General features: G+C 48.1%; 1 protein-coding gene across 2 annotated transcripts; it reads right to left on the reverse strand.

Moving 5' to 3' along the window:
* Window positions 1-1536: 1536 nt before the first annotated feature.
* On the reverse strand, window positions 1537-18376 carry MCM3 (minichromosome maintenance complex component 3). 2 transcript variants are annotated; one of them, XM_065912977.1, is made up of 17 exons: window positions 18199-18376; window positions 16789-16901; window positions 16184-16392; window positions 15582-15712; window positions 12551-12789; window positions 11757-11865; window positions 10912-11065; window positions 10428-10559; window positions 9619-9827; window positions 7565-7739; window positions 7102-7228; window positions 6067-6217; window positions 5306-5446; window positions 4325-4428; window positions 3811-3896; window positions 3352-3421; window positions 1537-2275 (listed from the first exon to the last, which is right to left on the reverse strand). In XM_065912977.1, the coding sequence occupies exons 1-17, from the start codon at window positions 18274-18276 to the stop codon at window positions 2077-2079; spliced, it is 2427 nt and encodes an 808-aa protein (XP_065769049.1). In that variant the 5' UTR covers window positions 18277-18376; the 3' UTR covers window positions 1537-2076. The 2 variants fall into 2 exon arrangements, with proteins under 2 accessions (XP_065769049.1, XP_065769050.1); XM_065912978.1 differs by lacking the exon at window positions 16789-16901.
* Between the last annotated feature and the right edge of the window lie 1053 nt (window positions 18377-19429).

Genomic DNA, 19429 nt, shown 5'->3' on the forward strand with positions numbered 1-19429 from the left:
CATAAGTGGAAACAAACTTCTCTTTTGGAAGGAAGTGTTTCTCCCCCCTGGTAAATTTGGGCCACCTCTGCCATCTCTGTGGCCACGGCAACGCCCTCAGAGGACATTGACCCACAGACCAGATCCCCTCTGCCCAGCGGCCTCCTTCAGGTCCTTGTAGCAGAAGAGGGGGTCTCTGGGCAAGAAGTGAGAATTATTTCCTTTCAACGCTCAGCAGTGCTCTTCTGTTGCTGTAAGTTGGGAAACAACACACACACGTTTTTAGGAACTCAACGTGGAGATTCACTGAGTACCTGAGTCAGGTTATTTAATTCGGGTAGCACCTATTTTGACAACTGATACTCTTCTACCTTCCCTTCTTATGGCTAAATGTGGCATTACAGCTGGTGCCAAATCACCTTATTCACCTAGTTACTCTCCCACCCCGTGCCTGTTTCGTCAGGTGTGGAGAGAGGACTGAAATCCCACTGACAAAGCATTCGGCCTTCCAAGCAATGCTCCCCTGAGGAGACCTTAGCTCTTCTTCCTACAGCACATCAGAAGCTCCCACCTCGTCCTGACTCTCCTGGCCCGTCAGTTCCTTCAGCTCTCATGTGCATGTATTTTGGTTTTCAACTCTTCACTGACACATTAGACATGTATATCCCCAACCTGGAGGCCTCCAGAGCATCGAGTCCTCTATCTGCACCCGGCACAGTCCGAGACTTGCTGCCGGTGTGCAGTTCTGTCCAAGTCCTCCTCTCGTATCACTGCCCAGTCCCTGGACTGTACTCTCTGGGGCTCTGCCAACAGAACTTGGTATTTCACATCTGTGAGAAAAACATGAAGATAAAACTGAACTCCCCACCACTGCTTCATGGCCTCAGGGTGACAGGCCCCCTCAGCAAGAAGGGAAAGGAAGCAGTTCCCAGATCTCACAGCTGGGAACCCACATCACCTCTTCCCAGAGCAGACTCAAATCCATGCAACCCAGGCCTCCTGTTGACTCACAATTTTTTTTTCTTTTTATTTAAATAACCTCAAAATTTCCTCAGAAGCTACCAAAACCATACAGAGGATAGAAGTCTTGCCCTGGACCCTCCAAGACTTCTGTGCAAACAAACAGACCCCAAAGGCTGGACACCAGGTGTTAGGAGGTTTCACAAGGATCCTGTAAGGGGATCTCTTAATGGGCAAGAATTCACCAATTTTGAGGGTCTGACATACTGGGTATTATTTTTGCATGAAGGGGCTTTGATTCCTGTTCAGAAAAGCCATGCAAAGGGTCAACTCTCCTAGATGTTCACACACTGGCCTCCTGTGGCCACTAAGCTATCCTGAATTGGCAAGGTTTGGTTTGCAGTTTTAACAGATAAATGCTGATGTCCTTGGGGAAGAAATCAGCCCAGAGAAGGCCTAACCCCCAATGAGCACGGCAGCCTGCTGCCATCTATTGGTGATGCGGTGCAAACGCAGGCAGTCCATCCCACAGGGTGGAACTTTGGAGGAAAATACAATAAAATGAGTCCAAAAAAATCACACAGTATTAAGGCCACATGGAGAGTATAAAAAATGAGTGTTTATTTAATGTCTTGGATGTTTGGGTCAAAACTCCATGAGTCTTAACTGGTGCTACCGCAAAGCAAGCTTTCTAGGCCTGAGGATTTGCCTCAGAGTTTCTCCATCAACACAGAACCACCAGAGTCTGTTCTAGACCAAAGTGCTGGAGGGCGGAAGCAAACACAGAAAGGATGAACAGAAACCAGCTGTGACCCCCTAACATACTCAGAAGCTGTGCTGTCTACAGTGGAAAATGGTGTGGCTTGTTTGGGGCCAGCAGTGGGGATGGTCCAGTCTTGTGCACTGAAGATGCATCGCCTTGGTCCCGTCCACTTTCTCTTGACCCCACGGCGGTTTTCCTGACCCATCCTCAGGCTTCCACCGAGTCCTGACTCTGCTTGTCACCCATCCTCCACTTCAGTTCAATTCAACACTGACATTCAAGGAATGAAGGCAAAGGCTGGGCTAGAGGGAGGGTGAAGAGGAAACTGGAAGGAACATTCTTGGCTGGACCCCACAGTTGAAAGACGAGGGCCCTCAGATGAGGAAGACGATGCCCTCGGAGACCATGACCTGGTTGTCGTCCTGCATCCTGCTCAGTGCAGCCTGGATCTCCACGGAGGAGAAGGGCTCTTCGTTGTCTTGGTTGACGGATTCCGTGAGGCGACGCATGCCAACTGATTGTGCGTGAGCTTCCCGGAACACCTCTAAGAGGGCCGCCTTGAAGGCCTTCAACCTGCCCAGGACGGGAGAGAGAGGGTGAAAGAGGAGGAAGCTGCCACAACGATGCCGGAGCCCATGAGCATCGGTGTACCCCACAGACTGCCCCTGATGGCCGCTCCGCGCCTGAGCTTCGCCCTCAAAGCTAAGCGATTAGGTTACAGAGCTTCCTGCCCATAGAGAAATAATAGCATTTTAAAAACCAGAAGCCACTGAGGATATGGGAAACTGGCATCTGTACACTGTTGGCAGAAATGCAAACTGGGATGACATCTTTGGGAAGCAAGTTAGCCACATGTGTTATAACTCTGAGGTGCATCTCCTCTGACTCTGGGACCCCACAGGTCCATCCTCACCACTGCAGTGACATGTGTTAAGAATGTGTTTTACTGTAAACAGCAGTCTTAGGAAAGTCAGACATCCCTCATTAGAAAACACAAGAATGTACACGTTCATACTATGGAAAACCCGCAGTCATTGAAACGAGACCTCCACGATTCAGAGAGTATTTTCAGATATAGTTGATTTGCTGTCCTGGGGGCTGAAGTTACACTTGATCTTAATGTTTCTTCCTAAATACTTTATGATGTGTTTCAACTTTTTTTAGTGAAGACACTGTGTATGTTAAGGTTAGCCATGGAGTTCCTTTGATATCCAGTAAATATAAAGTTTTTAGATAAAACTGTTTCTGAATGTCTACTGGTAAAAACTAATTATCTCAAAACAAATGACAACCATCCAGTGAGAAGAAAAAATATACATATTTTTTAAGTACATACATAACCTACTGAGAAGACTCCAAGGTTACAGTGAGACACAAATTCTAGCCTTGCTCTAAGACTCCTCTTTCTAATGGCACAAGGATATCAGATTTTAAATTCTCACAGAGAATTATTTATGATACAAATGGTAAAACCTAAACAACCAGGGATTCTAATATATGAGTTCTTTACACAATTTTCATAACTTTTTTCAAGCCTGAAATTGCCATCAGAATATAAAACATTCTAGAAATCCTTGGGCCTCTAGCTTTGAGCTCTGTTGATAATAGCTTGTTTCCTACCTCCAGAGAAGAGGTCCTTCCCTACTCACCTGGATTCACTCAACTCCACCTTCTGGGACTCCTTGGTCTCCTGTGAGTCTGTCGCCTTTGGAGTGTGCACTTGAGGGGAAAAGGTTACAGAGAGCAGAAAACAACAAGGTGAACCCACGTCCACGACCCCAGAGGCCCCTCTCCATCCGCTGAGCCTGCAATCCTGGGGCTCACGTGGGGCCAGCCAAAGCAGCTGGAAGAAAGGCTCTGGTCAGGCAGGAGCCCCCCAGCCCACGGGATCTGGGATGCTCGCGCCAGGCTTGGCAAAGAGCATGGTGCACCAAGGAGGTAGACGAGAGGGCAAAGCTTATTTCCAAAGCTCTGAGTTTCCTGGATTCTTGGACACAGGGCCCCAAGCAGCGAGCTGAATGGGAACCCACAAGCAAATGCATAACACAGAGCATTAAAGAGCCAGGAGACCCAGACCACCTTTTTACCAGTGGGGGCTACTCGCTCACCCTGAGGCATTTCCTCCTCCGTGTTGGTGAAGTCATAAGGGTCATAGGAGTCCCCTTCCTTGGCATCCGAGGGATGGGTCCTCCTCCTAAAACACCGACAGTCCAAATGGAATGCTGGGCCCGGGCCTGTACAAACCGCTGCCTTTTCTCAAAGAGACCAAAGGTCCCTGGACCAGAGCACAAGCAGGCCCTGCTTCCCAAGGCTCTCTCCCCGTCGCCCACCCTCAGAAATTCAGTCTCAGGCCTGAAATGATAACCCGGAGGAAAGACTTCTGAAATGTGAACCCAGCAGTCTCCCAGAGCTTCTCTAGCAAAAGAGAGGGCCAAATCCTCACACGGAGGACAAAGGAGGCTGTAACCCTGTCTGTCCGGGTCACCTCCACCCTCCAACCCTCTGCAGCACTGGTCTGGCCACCCCTTCCTGCAGCCTTGACCCCCCCCCGCACCCCCCGCCGAACATCCTCCCCAGTCCCAACCAGAGTCTTTCATCTCCTTCCTCTGTGCCCCATCCAACCTCTTCGTCTTCTGCTCCTGGTCCTCCTGGCTCTTCTCCACTTCATCTTCCGTCTCTGAGTCATCCTCATTTCGCTTCTTACGTTTCTTCTCCTTCTCGAGAACCTAGGACCAAGCCACGTGTGGATGGGCGGGAGGGTCATGGATACTGGGGACTGAATGAAGAACAGCCCCCACCTGCCCGACCACCAGCAGCAGCAGTGATCCCCTGGGTCTGATGCCCTGGCCTCTCACTCATCCCTGAGCCCAGGACGGGGGGCAGGGAGTCGGCTGTGACCCATCTTTAAAACTGCTAGGAGCTGTGTGCCACACCCTTCTCAGAGCATGCACTCTAAGAGTGTCCACTAAATGCAGAAGTGAAAGAGAAAAAGTCTATTCCATATTGCTTAAGTGGAAAAACAAGCCATTTCTTTATAGATTAGTATTTAAGACAACTCCTACGCGAGCAAAGAGATTGTCAAAAAAAGCTCATCAGACCCACAGTTGAACACCCAAGGGCTACAATCCATCCGACTGGTGGGTGGGGAGGACAAGGTGGAGAAGGAGGTCGAGGCCTCCAGGCCCACTGTGTAACAAGACAGACACACACTGTCACAGCAGCAGACACGGGGGAACTTCCGGGAGGAGCAGCAGGTGGAAAGGACACCTGAAGAAGCTGCCAAGAGGAAGGCCGAGACTCTGGAAACACTTGCTTCTTCAAGAGGCAAAGAAGGAGAAGACAGAGGAGCCGTCAGCTGAGATGCTGCTCATCAATGAAACCAGAGTCTCTGAGGCCTCCAGGGGCTCTGACTTCAGTATTTGAAAGCCTTCCAGCTGGTTCTCACATGCACCACGGCTGACAGCCACTGGAGAGGGAGGACACTGGAAAGGCCGATGCTCTCTGCCAACGTTCCAGATGCCGGGGTCAGCCATGCCTGGCGGGGAGGCCCGAGCACAGGCGACCCACTCAGAGGAGCTGCAGGCGCAGCGCCTGGACGCTCACCTTCTTGAAGTAAGCGTACTGGACGAGCTCCACAGCCTCCTCTGCGTCCTGCAGGTCCACGGTCTTGCTCATGCGGGCCTTGGCGTGGGCCGTGGCCAAGCGAATCAGGGTTTCCAGGGTCCGGGCTGTCACTGGAGACGTCTGGGGGGAGAGAACAGGGGGGACTGTCCTCCAGAAACCCGATGGCGTGCCCGTCAAACCCACCTGCACAGGGAGGGAAGTCCAAGCCACCTAGCCAGAAAAACTACATAAAATTCCCAAAGAAAAGTAACCAGGGAAACATGATGGAGAGCGTTGAGGGAGGGGGGATGAGTTGAACAGGAAAGAAGACAACCAGGTGTCTCCCGGCTGGAGTGAGGACAGTGGGGAAGAACCTTCGCCACAGGGCCCGCCACACGCCAGGGCTCCGGTTTTATGTTCAGTGTCAGTCATTAATAACCTGGAGCAGCTTTAGAGATGAGGAAGAGGGGACTCAAGAGTTTCAAATACTTTGTCCAGAATCACACCCACATGTCGGGGGGAGGGGGTTATGAGAGGGGTTATCTGACGACAGTCTTTCTTAAGCTGGGAGAACCCACTGAGGCCCAGATGACGACCAACCGGGTAACAGGAAGCCCTTCACGCCAGAGAGGAAAAGGGAAGGAATCACGGCACTAAAATGACTCCCGTGCTCCTGGGGGCGCGGGCACTCGCTCCCCGGCCTCATCCTGAGGGGCTCCGGTCCCCACTCTCCGGGTCACCGTCCCCGAGGGTGGGCTCACTCTGGCGGTGTCCGAGCTCATGCTGTCCTGACTGCGCAGGCGTGAGTACTCCTCCGCGATGTGGGCGGCTGACTCCTGCGTCAGCACCGGCTTGATGATTTTGGCCACGTGGATGTACTTCCGCATGAACGCCGCACTCACCATCTTCTCCCTGGACCCACACACACGGTGACTGTCAGCCCCCTGCCGCAGCCCGGGCACCTGCCTGGGGTCCTGGCCTTGCCCCTCCTCGGGGAAGTCAGGGTCACGTGACAGGGCACACATGGCCTGGAACCCAGTGTCAGAAACCCCTGTTATACAGGACATGTCCAAAACCCTCTCATGGGTTTTATTTAATTCTACAGTATTACTTAAGTATTACCTGTGACGTAGATAGTTTAGGTGTTATCTGTCCTGCTTTATCGGTGGGAGAAATATGGCTCAGAGAATTTTAAGTGGACTCAAAATTCCTTTTCTGACTCCAAATTCTACATTCTTAAACCAGTGTGTTTCAAGATTACAGTGTTTCCTACTGCACCATGGCCAAACAGAGGCATGCCATGGCTACCCACTCCAGTATTCTTGCCTGGAGAAGTTTATGGACAGAGGAGCCTGCTGGGCCATGGACCACGGGGTCACAAGGAGTCGGACACAACTTAAGCAACTGAGCACACCTGTCAGGCTCTGGGCGCTTGAGCACAAGTCTCCTTTATCCAAATCTGCCTGCAGACTTTCCAGTGTTTGTGATCTACCAGCCCCTTCAACATGCGCTTCAAGGGCCATGTGACTTGTGCAAGGCTTCAGGTACATGGGTAACAAGACACACCCACCACCGGTTAGGCGGGTCGTCAAAGCCTTCCATTTTAGGAAGAGACCAGAACCTAAGTTTGATCACCCACAAACATTCACAAGGCAAGTGACCATGAAAAGTTCTGCCAGTTTGGAAAAGAAAACAGATCCCCATGATGATGACTCCAAGCAAGACCTTGGTTTGGGCAGCTCTAACGTGACACAGATCTCAGGTTCCCTCCAGGAGGAGGTGTGGAGAATGCTTACTTCTTCTTCTTGACCCCATGCAGAAGGCTGTCATGTTTCTCGTAGATCTGGGTGTCCTGCTGGTCATCCTGGCTGAAGTTGGGATCATCCGTGGCCAGGATATCCACAGCGCTGCCTAGAGGCATAGCTGAAAAGCCCAAGTCGGGAGAATGGAGTAAGAAAGAGCTGAACCCAGAGAAAAATCGCTTCTTCTGAAGACAGGTGAGACTCACAAAGTAAGGATCCAGAAGGAAGCAGACACGTGGTCCCCACAAATAAGGAAGCAGAACCACTTGGTTCACAGGAGATGCTCTGAGATGCTCCCAGACCCCAAAATGGACAAGAGACACACCCTAGGAACCAGGGAGGCGAGGGCGCCTTCACATCACTCCAGATGCCGCCACGCCGACCACCCCGGGCTGGGCCTGGACATGGCCTGTGTCTGGGCGCCCCCCACATCAGTCCATCTCTCCCCCTGCCTCACCGTCACCATCCTGCTCTCCGGGTGCCCTGTAGCGGTGCATTCGGAGGACGTGGTCTGAGATCTCCCGGTCCTGCTCGGGATCCATCTGGTCCAGCATGATGAAGAGGAGGTCGAATCGGGATAGCAGCGAGTCCTGCAGCCCGATGTTCTCCATGGGGGTCTTGTACTGATCATACTGTAGCAGGGAACACGGAGAAAAGGAGCGGGGAGACAACTTCGATCACAAGAAAGAACAAGGAGGCCAGATCAGTCATGGGAGTGAGAACAGAAGGCCAGACCCTCGGAATACAAACCAAACGAGCTGTGAAGAAGTACAGCATTTCAAAGCTACTAGGAAACAGAATTCACCTCCTCTGCGTGCAGCCCTTTCCTCATCTGCGCTCTGTGAACAGAGCCCCAGCCTCCCAGCTCCAGTGCCTCTAACAGGCCGAGTGTGGGTCTCAGGGCCAGCCTCCTCCTTCTCAAGCTGTAGTGCTCACTCCCAGGCAGATCAGCTCTGGAAGATGAGTCCCTCTTTCTACCTGTGATGAAGACAGATAAGCTGGCTAAGCCAGAAACACCTGAAACCTTGGGCCTCCTTACTCGGAAGGTACTGGGTAAAGTCTCAACAAAAATGGGTGATAATCTATAAGCCACAGTACCTTAAGGACCCAGGGAGGTTTTCCTGGGATTCAAGAACACCTATGCTCTTATCCTTCAACTCTAGGCCTACCAGCCGATGACTCCCCACAGTCAGAGGCCTGAAAACCTCACAAGTAACATTAACGATTCTGATCGCGTTCACATTTTAGGACCTGCCATTTTCTCCCTACATTTGCCAAATAAATCTTCAGAATGACGTATCACATGTTACCATTAATCTAAAAATTGTACGGTTCTCAACCCACACTAAACCGTTAGAACCAACCTACGGAGCCTTGCTAAACCAGAGCCCCCAGGAGCCCCAATCCAGAGATTTGGATTCAGAGACTCTGGGCTGAGGCCTGAGCACCTGTATGTTTAAATATGCCACCAAAACAGGTGTTTCCATGCACTGTGGGATCATAAACTGTCCGTGCACGGCATGGGCTCTGGGTTGAAACCCTCTGGGTCATTTTCGAGTTTGTGACTCAAGCCTTTTGTGCTTTCATTTTCTCATCTGTAAAATGAAGACAATACCTCCCTCCCTCACACAGTTAGTGAATGAAAGGAGATAATAAATGTAAAGCGTCTGTAAATATTAGTTAACAGTATAACAGTGGTACAGTCTTTAAAGGGGGCAAGTTGGTAATCTCTACCATAAAAATGCATGTAACTGTTAATCCAGTAATCCCATTGCCAAGTATTCATCCCTGAATGTTTAACGTAATGCACATTAAGGGGTATTCACTGCAGCTTCAGTCATAATAGCAGGCAGGAAAAAGGGAAAACACCAAATGTCTATCATGTGGAGACTGGCTAAATAAATCTTAAGTCCATACAATGGAATAGACTGTTGCTTTAAAAAAAAAAAATCAACCCCCCCTAAACTAAGCAAACCCCAAGCTGCATAAAAATAAAAGATTACACCTAAGCACATCATAGTCATACAAGAAACAAAGAAAAGTAGATTAATTCTTAACAAGGAGATAACATATTTACTGGCACAGGCTTAAGTTTTGGTTTCCTGAAGCACTCAAGAGCTGTCAGTGGTTTTCTCTTGGGAAATGAATAGGAGAGAGAAGGTGGGCTTATTAATCTCCTTATTATATCTCTCTGCTCTGTTCATAAACTCTTCCACCACATGCGTACAGTACTCTCATTTCAATGTCAATATCAGCTACCTGGGTTGTGACGCTGCAGGTCACTTTGGTTTTCTTCCTTGTATTTTTAAAAATGTGTTTTAAGGAACTTTCCAGGGGATTCTCATGTGGATGAATGGGTGAGGAACCACTGTCCTAAACCAAGGGCAGTAACAAGATGACGAACTTACTGTAGTCTGTGGTCTGGGTCACCTGGAATAAACTCCACAGCCCAGTTACTTGGCAAAACCAAATGAAGGTGAGGACAACAGCTGAGTGCCTGACTCCACTCACCCTGCCGTAGACGGGGTTGGCAGCTGCCAAAACACTGCAGCGGGCGTTGAGGCGAGCGTGGATGCCGGCCTTGGCAATGGTGACTCGGCCCTGCTCCATCACCTCGTGAATGGCCGTGCGGTCCATGTCAGACATCTTGTCAAACTCATCGATGCAAACCACGCCTCGGTCAGCCAGGACCATGGCCCCCGCCTCCAGACGGCGCTCACCTGGGAAGTGGGGAGGGAAACACACACTACCATCCAGGTTGTGGGGGGATGGGGGGGGATGTCAATCTACTTTCTAAGCATCTTGCACCATCATGAGTGGGAGAGTGGAATGAAGAGCTGTCAGCTTCTAAGACTCGGAGCAGACCCTGGGGTCATCTGTTCAAGCTCCGATCTGGACAGTATTACTTGTCCTGCTTTGATACCTAAGCAGCCAGCCTCCAATGGCCTTCCTTCACAGATCTCCTCTTTGAGCCTCATCTTCAAGCCATTTCCCAACTAGATCTCTGTTCTCTTTTCACTGGCCTTCAAAACCCTATCTAATGTATAAAGTAGTAACAATCTTCATTTTTATCTCTCTTCAAATGTCAGAAGCTTTCTCCTTCAGAACTCTCTCTGACAACCTTCCAGGAGACATTCTTGTCACTAGACGGCCACCCAAACCATTTACATCATTTACTCACTGTTGCCAGTCCCCTCCAGGCAGGCCTGCTCTAACCTCTCAGGTGTATCTTCCCAACACCAGCCAGGGCCCAGAGCAAGCTCAAACCATCTACGCGCACCTCACTGCCGGACCTCTGCTAAGGACCCTCCCACCCTTACCTGTTTCCTGGTCTGTGGTGACAGCGGCCGTGAGACCCACACCGGAGGAGCCCCGGCCGGTGGTGGGAATGGCCCGCGGTGCTGTGCAGAGCACATATCGCAGCAGCTGGGACTTGGCGACCGATGGGTCTCCTGTAACCGGACGGGGCAGCGGTGACTCTCGGAACCCCCACCCCCACCCCCAGCGCCCCCAGCCAGTGCTGCTTTTCTAGCACAGATCCTGACACAACAGAAATATATAGTAACAGGTTGTTCGTGCAATTTTTTTTCAATTTCCATTTACCATTCCTGGAAGAATAGACATTAAAAATCAGAAAACCCAGAAATAATAAAGATATAACTTTAAAAATTCACTTTAGACTTCTGCCCTTTGAAGGAACTGAAACACAGCTATGTACAGACACACACATTGACAGATGCCAGATTCCTGCAACCACACCCCACAAGGGAAGACCAGGCGGCTACACAAGTTCCCACACTGTACCTATGAGAAGGATATTGATGTCCCCACGGATGTGGCTGCCGTTCTCAAGGTCTCGCTCCACCCCGCCCAGCAGCAAGCAGAGGATCGCCTTCTTGACGTAGTCGTGCCCATGGATGCTGGGCGCCAGCGACCTGGCCAGCTGGTCAAAGATATCCTAGAGGAGGGACAACCACAGAGTAAAAAGCCTAAGGAAATGCCCTGGGGTTGGATGAACTGGCTTCATACTTCAGGCCACAGATGATGCTTGAAGAAATATTCTGTTTCTAATGGTAAAAGCTTCTTCTCTAAGACTTTCACACTGATCAGAGCATTATCAGAATAGACAGAGAGAAAGTCTGGATTCCAACTCCTGCTTGGAGCTTTAATTTTTAAGGAAAACAAAAAGTGTTTCCAGGCCCAAAACATTTTGGGTTTAATAAGACTGTGTACTGTGCTTCAGCAGTAACCTTTGTCACACATGCACATATTCTGTTCAGCTCTAAACATGGGCATTCTGTCTTTAAAGATAGAAAATTTTTAAAGAAAAATAAGAGAACTAAAACAAAAATAACATATTTCAAATTTAAATAGCAATCAATGTATCACTGATATATCCCATATAGACTTTGTACACTAATATTCTAACTCCTATTCTAATATTTATATTAGGTTCACTTAACAGGGAGCACAACAGAAATATTAAAGAAAAACACCCTTTTGCTTACTGACTCAAAACTAGAAGCTGGCACCAAATACTTCAGAGAAAAAACCTTGACCTCCCTCCTGATCCAGGACAAAGATGGCCATGCCCAAATATGACCCTAACAAATTTATCCCCACCCTCAGATCCCCAGAGGACGCCAGACCTTGGAGCGGGTTTTACTGAACTTCTTGATCTTGGCTATGTCCTCAGCGGAGAAGGAAGGCTGAACATCCTTGCTCATCTGTTTCACGTTACAGGCAATCAAGACAGTCCTGGGACAGAGAGGAAAGCATGAGGCTATTTTCATTTGCTAACACCAAAGCCTTCTTAGGCTTCTAGCCTAGAATAGCAGATCAAGAAAGGAAGGAAGTAGAGGGGAGGAAGAGTACAAAGAGGGAGTAAGGAAGAAAAAAAAGAAAAGAAAAGCTGTTCTGAATTCAACCACTGATTCTCTTCAGCTACACTAGTGGTAAAGAACCCGCCTGCTAATGCAAGAGACACAAGAGATGTGGGTTCAATCCCTGCACTGGGAAGATCCCCCGGAGAAGGAAATGGCAACCCACTCCAGTATTCTTGCCTGAAGAATCCCATGGATGGACAAGCCTGGTGGGCTACAGTCCAAAGGGCTGCAAACAGTTGGACACGACTGAAGTGACCTGGCACGCATGACACAAATCTGCTCATGGCGCCTCACCTTGTGAATTTACCCCCTGCTGACCTACAGAAATGAGTGTCCTGGAGGGAGGTGGAAACACACGAGAAACCCCCAGGCAAGCCAGGAGGCTATAACCATGAGACCAGTAATTTTCACTCTTAGCAAAAGACAGTTCATCTTGCAGGCAGGCAGTGTTCTGTTCATCTAATGGAACTCTCAGGACGATGGCAAACTGGAGAAAGACTGCCACCAGAATGCACTCTACCAGCTGCATTCCAGACACCTCAGGACGGACCATGTACCTGAAGGTGCCCGAGGTGTAGCCTCCCTTCTTTCCCGGAAGGCAGCGGTAGGTCCCCACCACCTGCACCCGGTCACCGGGTTTCACTCTGTCCACCAAGTCATCATCCAGGATGACGTCCACGGAGCGGGGAAGCTGGCCGGCAGGAGCCTTCTCCGGCATTTCCTGGATGGTGATGGTCTGGTGGTCCTTGTAGACAGAAAGGCCGTATTCTGTCTCAAGGGGATTGTTTTCCTCATCCTGAAAAAGGCACATGGAGCAGCGGTCACCTCAGCCCTGTCTTAGAAACACCACACACTTGTTTTACACCACACACTCGTTTTGTTACAGGAAACAAATATAATTCAGAGATACCCTCACAAGATTAGTATCTAGGAACATGATGCCCCAAGTATCTTCTCCAGTTCTTCACAATTCTGTCCTAGTAACAAACCATCAAATGGAAGGGGTGATCTACAGCCAGAGGGACCACAGTTATATTAACATGTACATATAAGATACTCACTTCCTCTGTGAGTTTTTTTATTTCCACTCCTAGGTTAATACCCAACACAAATGTTCACCCAAAGCCATATACATCACAAGCACTACTTGTAATAGCCCAAAACTAGGAAAAATTCAAATGCCATCAACAGGATGGTTAAATAAGTGTGGTACATCCACATAAGTGAACACGGCGCGGCAATGAATGTATGGAGTGCACCTATGCACATGGGTGAATCTCAAAAACATACACTGAACAAAAGAAGCCTGACACAGACAAGCATTTAAACATAAAAACAGAGAAAACTACTCGTAACTGCTGTAGATGTCAAGATCTCGAGGGCAGAGTGGCCTCAGGAGGGACTTCTGAGCACTAGTAAGGTGCTGCTTCCTGATTTGGATCTTGATTTTATAGTATATTCATCCTGCGAAATTTCACTGAGCTGTACACGCAATGTAAGCTTTTCTGTACATTGTGTTTGTGTGTCTGCTGTGCTGTCATGTCCGACTCTGCGACCCCCGGGACTGTAGACCATCAGACTCCTCTGTCCACGGGATTCTCCAGGCAAGAATACTGGAGTGGGTTGCCATTACCTTCTCTAGGGTTCTGTATATTAAACTTGAATAAAAAAACATTTTGAAGTTTTACTTCCTTGCCATTTAAATTTTCTAAAAACACAACAGCTATCACTTACGGAGTGCCTACTATGTGCAAGGCACTGTGGTATAACTTCATAAAATTATCTCATAGGATCATCACCACAACTCAGTTCCCAAAGCAGGCCTTTTTCACATTTTACAAAAACAAGGAAACTGAAGCTGGGAGAGGTTAAAGAAGTTCCCCACGGTGATCGCCAAAGCCCATGCTCTTAAGAACCATGCTAGACGGTTGCCAGAACACCTGGTCTGGTATATTTCAGGTCCTGAGCTAAGAAGCTTGTCCACAGCAATCAGGAGAGTACCCCCTGAATAATTCCAAGAGAATAAATTCTAGAAAGTAGGGATCCTAACGAAAAAGAAAGCTGGGTGCCTCAGAAAATGCAAGTGGCCCAAGAGTAAAAAGACAGGGTCCTAGTCCTTGGGGCCATCAGTTACTGGAACATAAGCAAGTCATTCCACCTCTCCGACCTTCACATTTCACCAGGAAATAGAGTAAATGGCTCTCAAGTACAACTCAGTTACAATTCTAAGAAACTAAACCTTGCTTGGAGAAGGCAATGGCAACCCACTCCAGTACTCTTGCCTGGAAAATCCCATGGACAGAGGAGCCTGGTAGGCTGCAGTCCATGGGGTCGTGAAGAGTCAGACACGACTGAGCGACTTCACTTTCACTTTTCATGCGTTAGGGAAGGAAATGGCAAGCCACTCCAATGTTCTTGCCTGGAGAATCCCAGGCACGAAGGAGCCAGGTAGGCTGCCGTCTATGGGGTCGCACAGAGTCGGACACAACTGAAGTGACTTAGCAGCAGCAAACCTTGCTTATATGTTGATTCCTCCACCAGGTGATAAAACTGAAGACAAGAACTGAGTCTTCTTTAGATCTGTGTTCTCCTCAGTGCCCGACAATCCTTTGGATACAGTCGCTCTAAATTAACATTGGACGGCAGGAACTTTTAAAAATTGCCAGTTTTTGTGAGATGCAAGTAAGATAGTTTGGAACCAGGATATTAATGATTTCTCATCTTGACTTTTTTTTTTTTCAATTTTAACATAAAATGAATTTGACTGGAAAGGGAAACGGCTACTGGGAAGCAATTTGCTACTGTTACAGTTATCTGTACATTCCCTGTTTAATTGAAAAACTAGAAATGGAGGTAAAGAATTTAAGATAAGAGTACTGATTGGATGATTAGCATTGGCTTTTACCTTTTTGTTCTAACAGCAGGAAAATCATTTCTTTATATCCCCCTCCTTCACCTGTATCAATTTTGTTTTCTACTGTTAATTACATTGTATATTTATAGTTCTTTACTTACTGTTGTGCATGTACTGGCAATAAAAACATTACTTGGAAAAAAAATCTGATGGCAGGGACAGAATGAGTTCAGACATCAAATAATCAATATTAATCATCTTCTTTTGTCTCATTCAGTAAGAAGGCCTTACACCATCCTCAAGTCAAATGAATTTGAACACCAAGACTAAAATCATGTTCTATGCCAACCTTCTCTCAAACCCAGAGTAAAATATTTGCGAAGATTTCAGAGTAACATGACTGCATTAAGTATTTTTCCATACATATTGCTCTAAGTAGATTGTGAAATCATGATACTTTAACTTTGCTAAAAGATAAATGTACATTAAGTGACCTTTTTGCTTCCTTCAACTCTTCCTTAGTTTTCCAAATTTCCTAAGAGAATATTTTCCTTAAAAAAAAAATTGTGGCCTTTTCATATTAAACGATGGCTAGCAATCTTCCTTCAAATGAATCCTTACTTTCCACCCTAGTCACATCTAGAGGAAGACTTTACATATTACCTAATTACTTGCATTAAAAAACAACTTTGAACCCAACCTCTGAAGAGGTCTGACTAATTGATTCCCCTCACCTTGGTGGGATAGACAGAGCTGGAAGGAAAGGCCACCAGGGTGGTGAGATCAGAATAACGTCGCTCTATGGTCTTCTTGGTAGCAGGACAGTAGTGGACACTGCGGACGACTTTAGGACGAACTAAAGAGCCTAGGAATAGAAAGTCACCCAACTAAGCAGTGAGAAGAGGATCTGACCCAGGCAAGTCCATGATGACTCCAAATTATGCTCTTCCAACTAGTCAGGTTATCCCAATACTAGCTGTCGTTAATTCATTTTTATATTTACACATAGAATAATACCATATCCATGTAAAACCTTAAAGTACCGCTGATCCCGACCAAGCAGAAGGAGGAATTCAGGGTCAGAATGAGCAGACTGCCAAGAGCCAAGACTCCTCCATTCTCAGCAGATTCACCATTCTGCTGGCACAGGTGGTCACTCAAAGCTCCCCTAGTTACTGTGCAACACTTGAGTTCCTTCAAGTTTCACCCAGTGATATTCAGTGCTCCACCTTTTTGAAGCCATAAGCTCCCCAACTCTATTCCGCCTCTCCTGCCTTCCATACCCCCAGGTCTACCCCACCTCCCTTCCTCGGGTCTCCAACTGTAGCCCACTTACATTTAGTAACAATGCCTTCCACACAGACGACACAGCTCAGGAAGCAGGAGGTAAGAGTTCGAGGAGAGACGTGCTTGGAGCCGAAGCTGCCCTCCAAGCCTATGTAGAACTCCTCGTACTGCTTGGCATACGTAGCATCAATGGAGGCCACGAAATCCTTCAAGGCCCGCTGGAAGGCAACCAGCTCCTCAAAGGCATTGCTCAGGAGGCTGCAGAGAAACATCAGGCAGAGACGGGAGAACTCAAAAAACTTGACCCACAAAACAGAAGTGGACATTCTTACTTGATCAAAGCTTAGGAGTGAAAATCTAGATTCTACTTTCTCCTGGCATCCTACAAGGCCCAGTAAAATACATCAGAGCTGCAGGCCAATTTTAACTCAGTGATGGGGAAATGATACTCAGTTAAACATAGAAGGAGAGGAAAATGCCCACCACCTACTTTGCAAAGAAGTAAAAAACATAGAAGCAGGTGAGGGTGACGTACTAAGGGCTTCCTGGTCAAACATATTTCATCCAGGCCCTCCCCTGGGAAGCTTGCTCCAACCTGGGGAAGAGAGAGGAGCCATTCTCACTCAGGACTAGGGATGTGACTTGGAAACTCACCGGTTAGCCCTCTTCTCGTTTTTCCTACGCAGGTCATTCACATTGACAATCAACCGGTACTGGTTATCACTAATCAGCTCCCGAACTTTGCTCTGATAAATTCCCTGGTCTTCCTGCAAAATAACCACCACATGCTACAGCAGCTCACAAATTCAAAAACTGGATGTTTTTAAAGAGTGGCAGCTCTCACAGCAAGATAAATATATCCATCCCTGCGGCAGACCTGAGCCCCCACTTCACCCACATTTTCACTCACTAGCTTCGGATTCCAAATACACCCTAAAAAGCCAGTGTATAAATTATAACAACTTCCTCAAGGTTATTATTCCTGTTATCACCAACAGCTCTTCTGTATGCAGTCACTTCTCAACTTTTAATGGGGAATTAAAACAAGCTCATAAGTAGTCTAAAAAGACAAGTAAAAAACTTGTCAAAATATAAATTAAAGGGACTTTTAATATATCAAAGTAACTAACTATAACTTAGTTGCAGTAATATATCTGCAACTTCTGTTGCAGAATCTTGTATGAAAATAAAATATTTTATTTCCCTATCATCTGTATAATATAAAAAGAGTTCTCATATAAGGGACCTAGGAGTTGGGAGCCTAAGTTACATTTACAAACAGCACTATCAACCCTTCAAGATGCTTTACCAATATTCATTCCATGGCTGTCAATCCTAAATTGCCTATAGTGAAAGTGAAGTCTCTCAGTCGTGTCCCACTCTTTGCGACCCCATGGACTGTAGCCTACCAGGCTCCTCCGTCCATGAGATTTTCCAGGCAACAGTACTGGAGTGGGTTGCCATTGCCTTCTCCAGGGGTTCTTCCCGATCCAGCGATCGAACCCAGGATCGTAGGCAGACGCTTTTACCGTCTAAGCCACCAGGGAAGTCTATAAAATCCCCTTTATTTGCGTACCAACCCTCTTTCTCCGCTTCCCATCAGGTACGGAAAAAGAATGCGGCCAAATTAGAAAGTCTTTTCCTCCTGGTAGGAAGTCAGTCATTAAAGCCTGGGGGCCCTATAACGGGGCGGGTCACTACCGATTTCCCGCGGTCCTTTCCCCACTCTCCCCCCAAATTAGGAGAGCAGGGGAAAGTGGGAACGATCTCTAAAAGGCCAACGTGGGCTTTACCCTTGGTTTGCACTTGGAGAAAACCTGTTGACTTTCGCGAGACCTAGCCACCATTTGTACTCGAGAGAAAAATTACAGGATCGCTCTTAACCACTCCGTCGCCAGGAAAGCTACCAGATCGGGGCGGAAGGTCCCGGGCAGCCGCCCAGCCGCCGCAGCCTGGAGGCCCGCGGTCGCCCTTGGCCCGCAGTGTCTCCGCGGCCTTCCTCGGCTCCTGCGCGGCCCCTGGGCCTCCGAGCGCCCTAATTTCGTGACTCGGCGCCTCTCTCACCTCGTCGTCCAGGAAATCCAGGTAGTCTCTCTGCGCCTCTCGCAGCTCCACATCGTCCAGCACCACCGTCCCCGCCATGCTTGCCGCCCTGGGATTTCTGCGCGGAGGCCCTTTGGCTGACAAGCCCCGGCGCGAAAACTTCCCAACTTTTCCCGCCAAGAAAAGTAACCTCAAGGAGGGGGCGGGGTATCGTGGAGCGTATGTACATTCCGATTGGCTGATTTTCCTACGCTACAACAGCGAGCATCCAATCGAGAGCTGCTTCTTTTCCGGGTTTTCCGCGCGGCGTCTCGCGGTGGCGGGAAATGTTCCATCCGGCGCCCTCCCCTCTCCGCCCTTACTGACGAGAAGGCGGACCAATTGGACGAGAGGATACTCGCGAAACCCGGTCGTTGCAGAGCCCGCGAGACCCCGGAGCTGCATTCTGGGAGTTGTAGTCGTCCCCCCTTTCCCTGTACTTTTACAAACGTTCGTGTTTTATCCCCCCAAGTTGTTTCCTGACCTGCTGAAGAGTGAAGAAACTCAGCCCCGCTATTGGACTGAAAGTAGCTTAGACGTCAGAGAACAGAGGTTTAGAACGCAGGGCGATAAAAACATAAAGGCAAGTCGTTTAAAAAATATATTCAAATCAGTTGTGCATGGATATGTTTCTCAGTCAACCGGTCTCTGGTGGTATCCAGGGCGAGTTGGTTGGGGGGAGTGAATTTCTAGAATCTGAGGGGAAAATAGAATAACATCTTTGGAGAGGTTCTGTAGTTCAGTGACTCGTTTGCTAACTAAATACCGGGGCCTGAAGTAGCTCATAAAAATATCAAGCCGCAGAGGAGGGAAAAATGAGAGAAAATTGTCGGGATGTTACCCACTCTCATCCCTACTTCCCGCTGCCCTCCGAGGTGGCCTTATATCTGTTACACGAAATTGTGGACGTAATTACTACACCATCCTACTTGCAAGCGGGTAAGTTAAAGGCTTTCTCCCCTTATTAGAAGGTCACAAGTTCTTTTTTAAAAGCTTAGTTTATTGAAAGATAATTAGGAGAAACAAAAGTGTTTCAAGCCTCTTAAGTAATGAACAGGACTAGACATTTGGTAACCATATCTGAAATTTCGACCAATAATTATTATGTTTGAAAGTCTCTGGGACTCACTGTACACTTAAATATAATCCTCCCAAGCAAAATGTATATGCCATCTATTTGTATGTGTGTATTCTTGGTTATTACACACTTTAT

Source organism: Muntiacus reevesi, chromosome 20 (assembly GCF_963930625.1).
Source record: "Muntiacus reevesi chromosome 20, mMunRee1.1, whole genome shotgun sequence".
Taxonomy (NCBI): domain Eukaryota; kingdom Metazoa; phylum Chordata; class Mammalia; order Artiodactyla; family Cervidae; genus Muntiacus; species Muntiacus reevesi.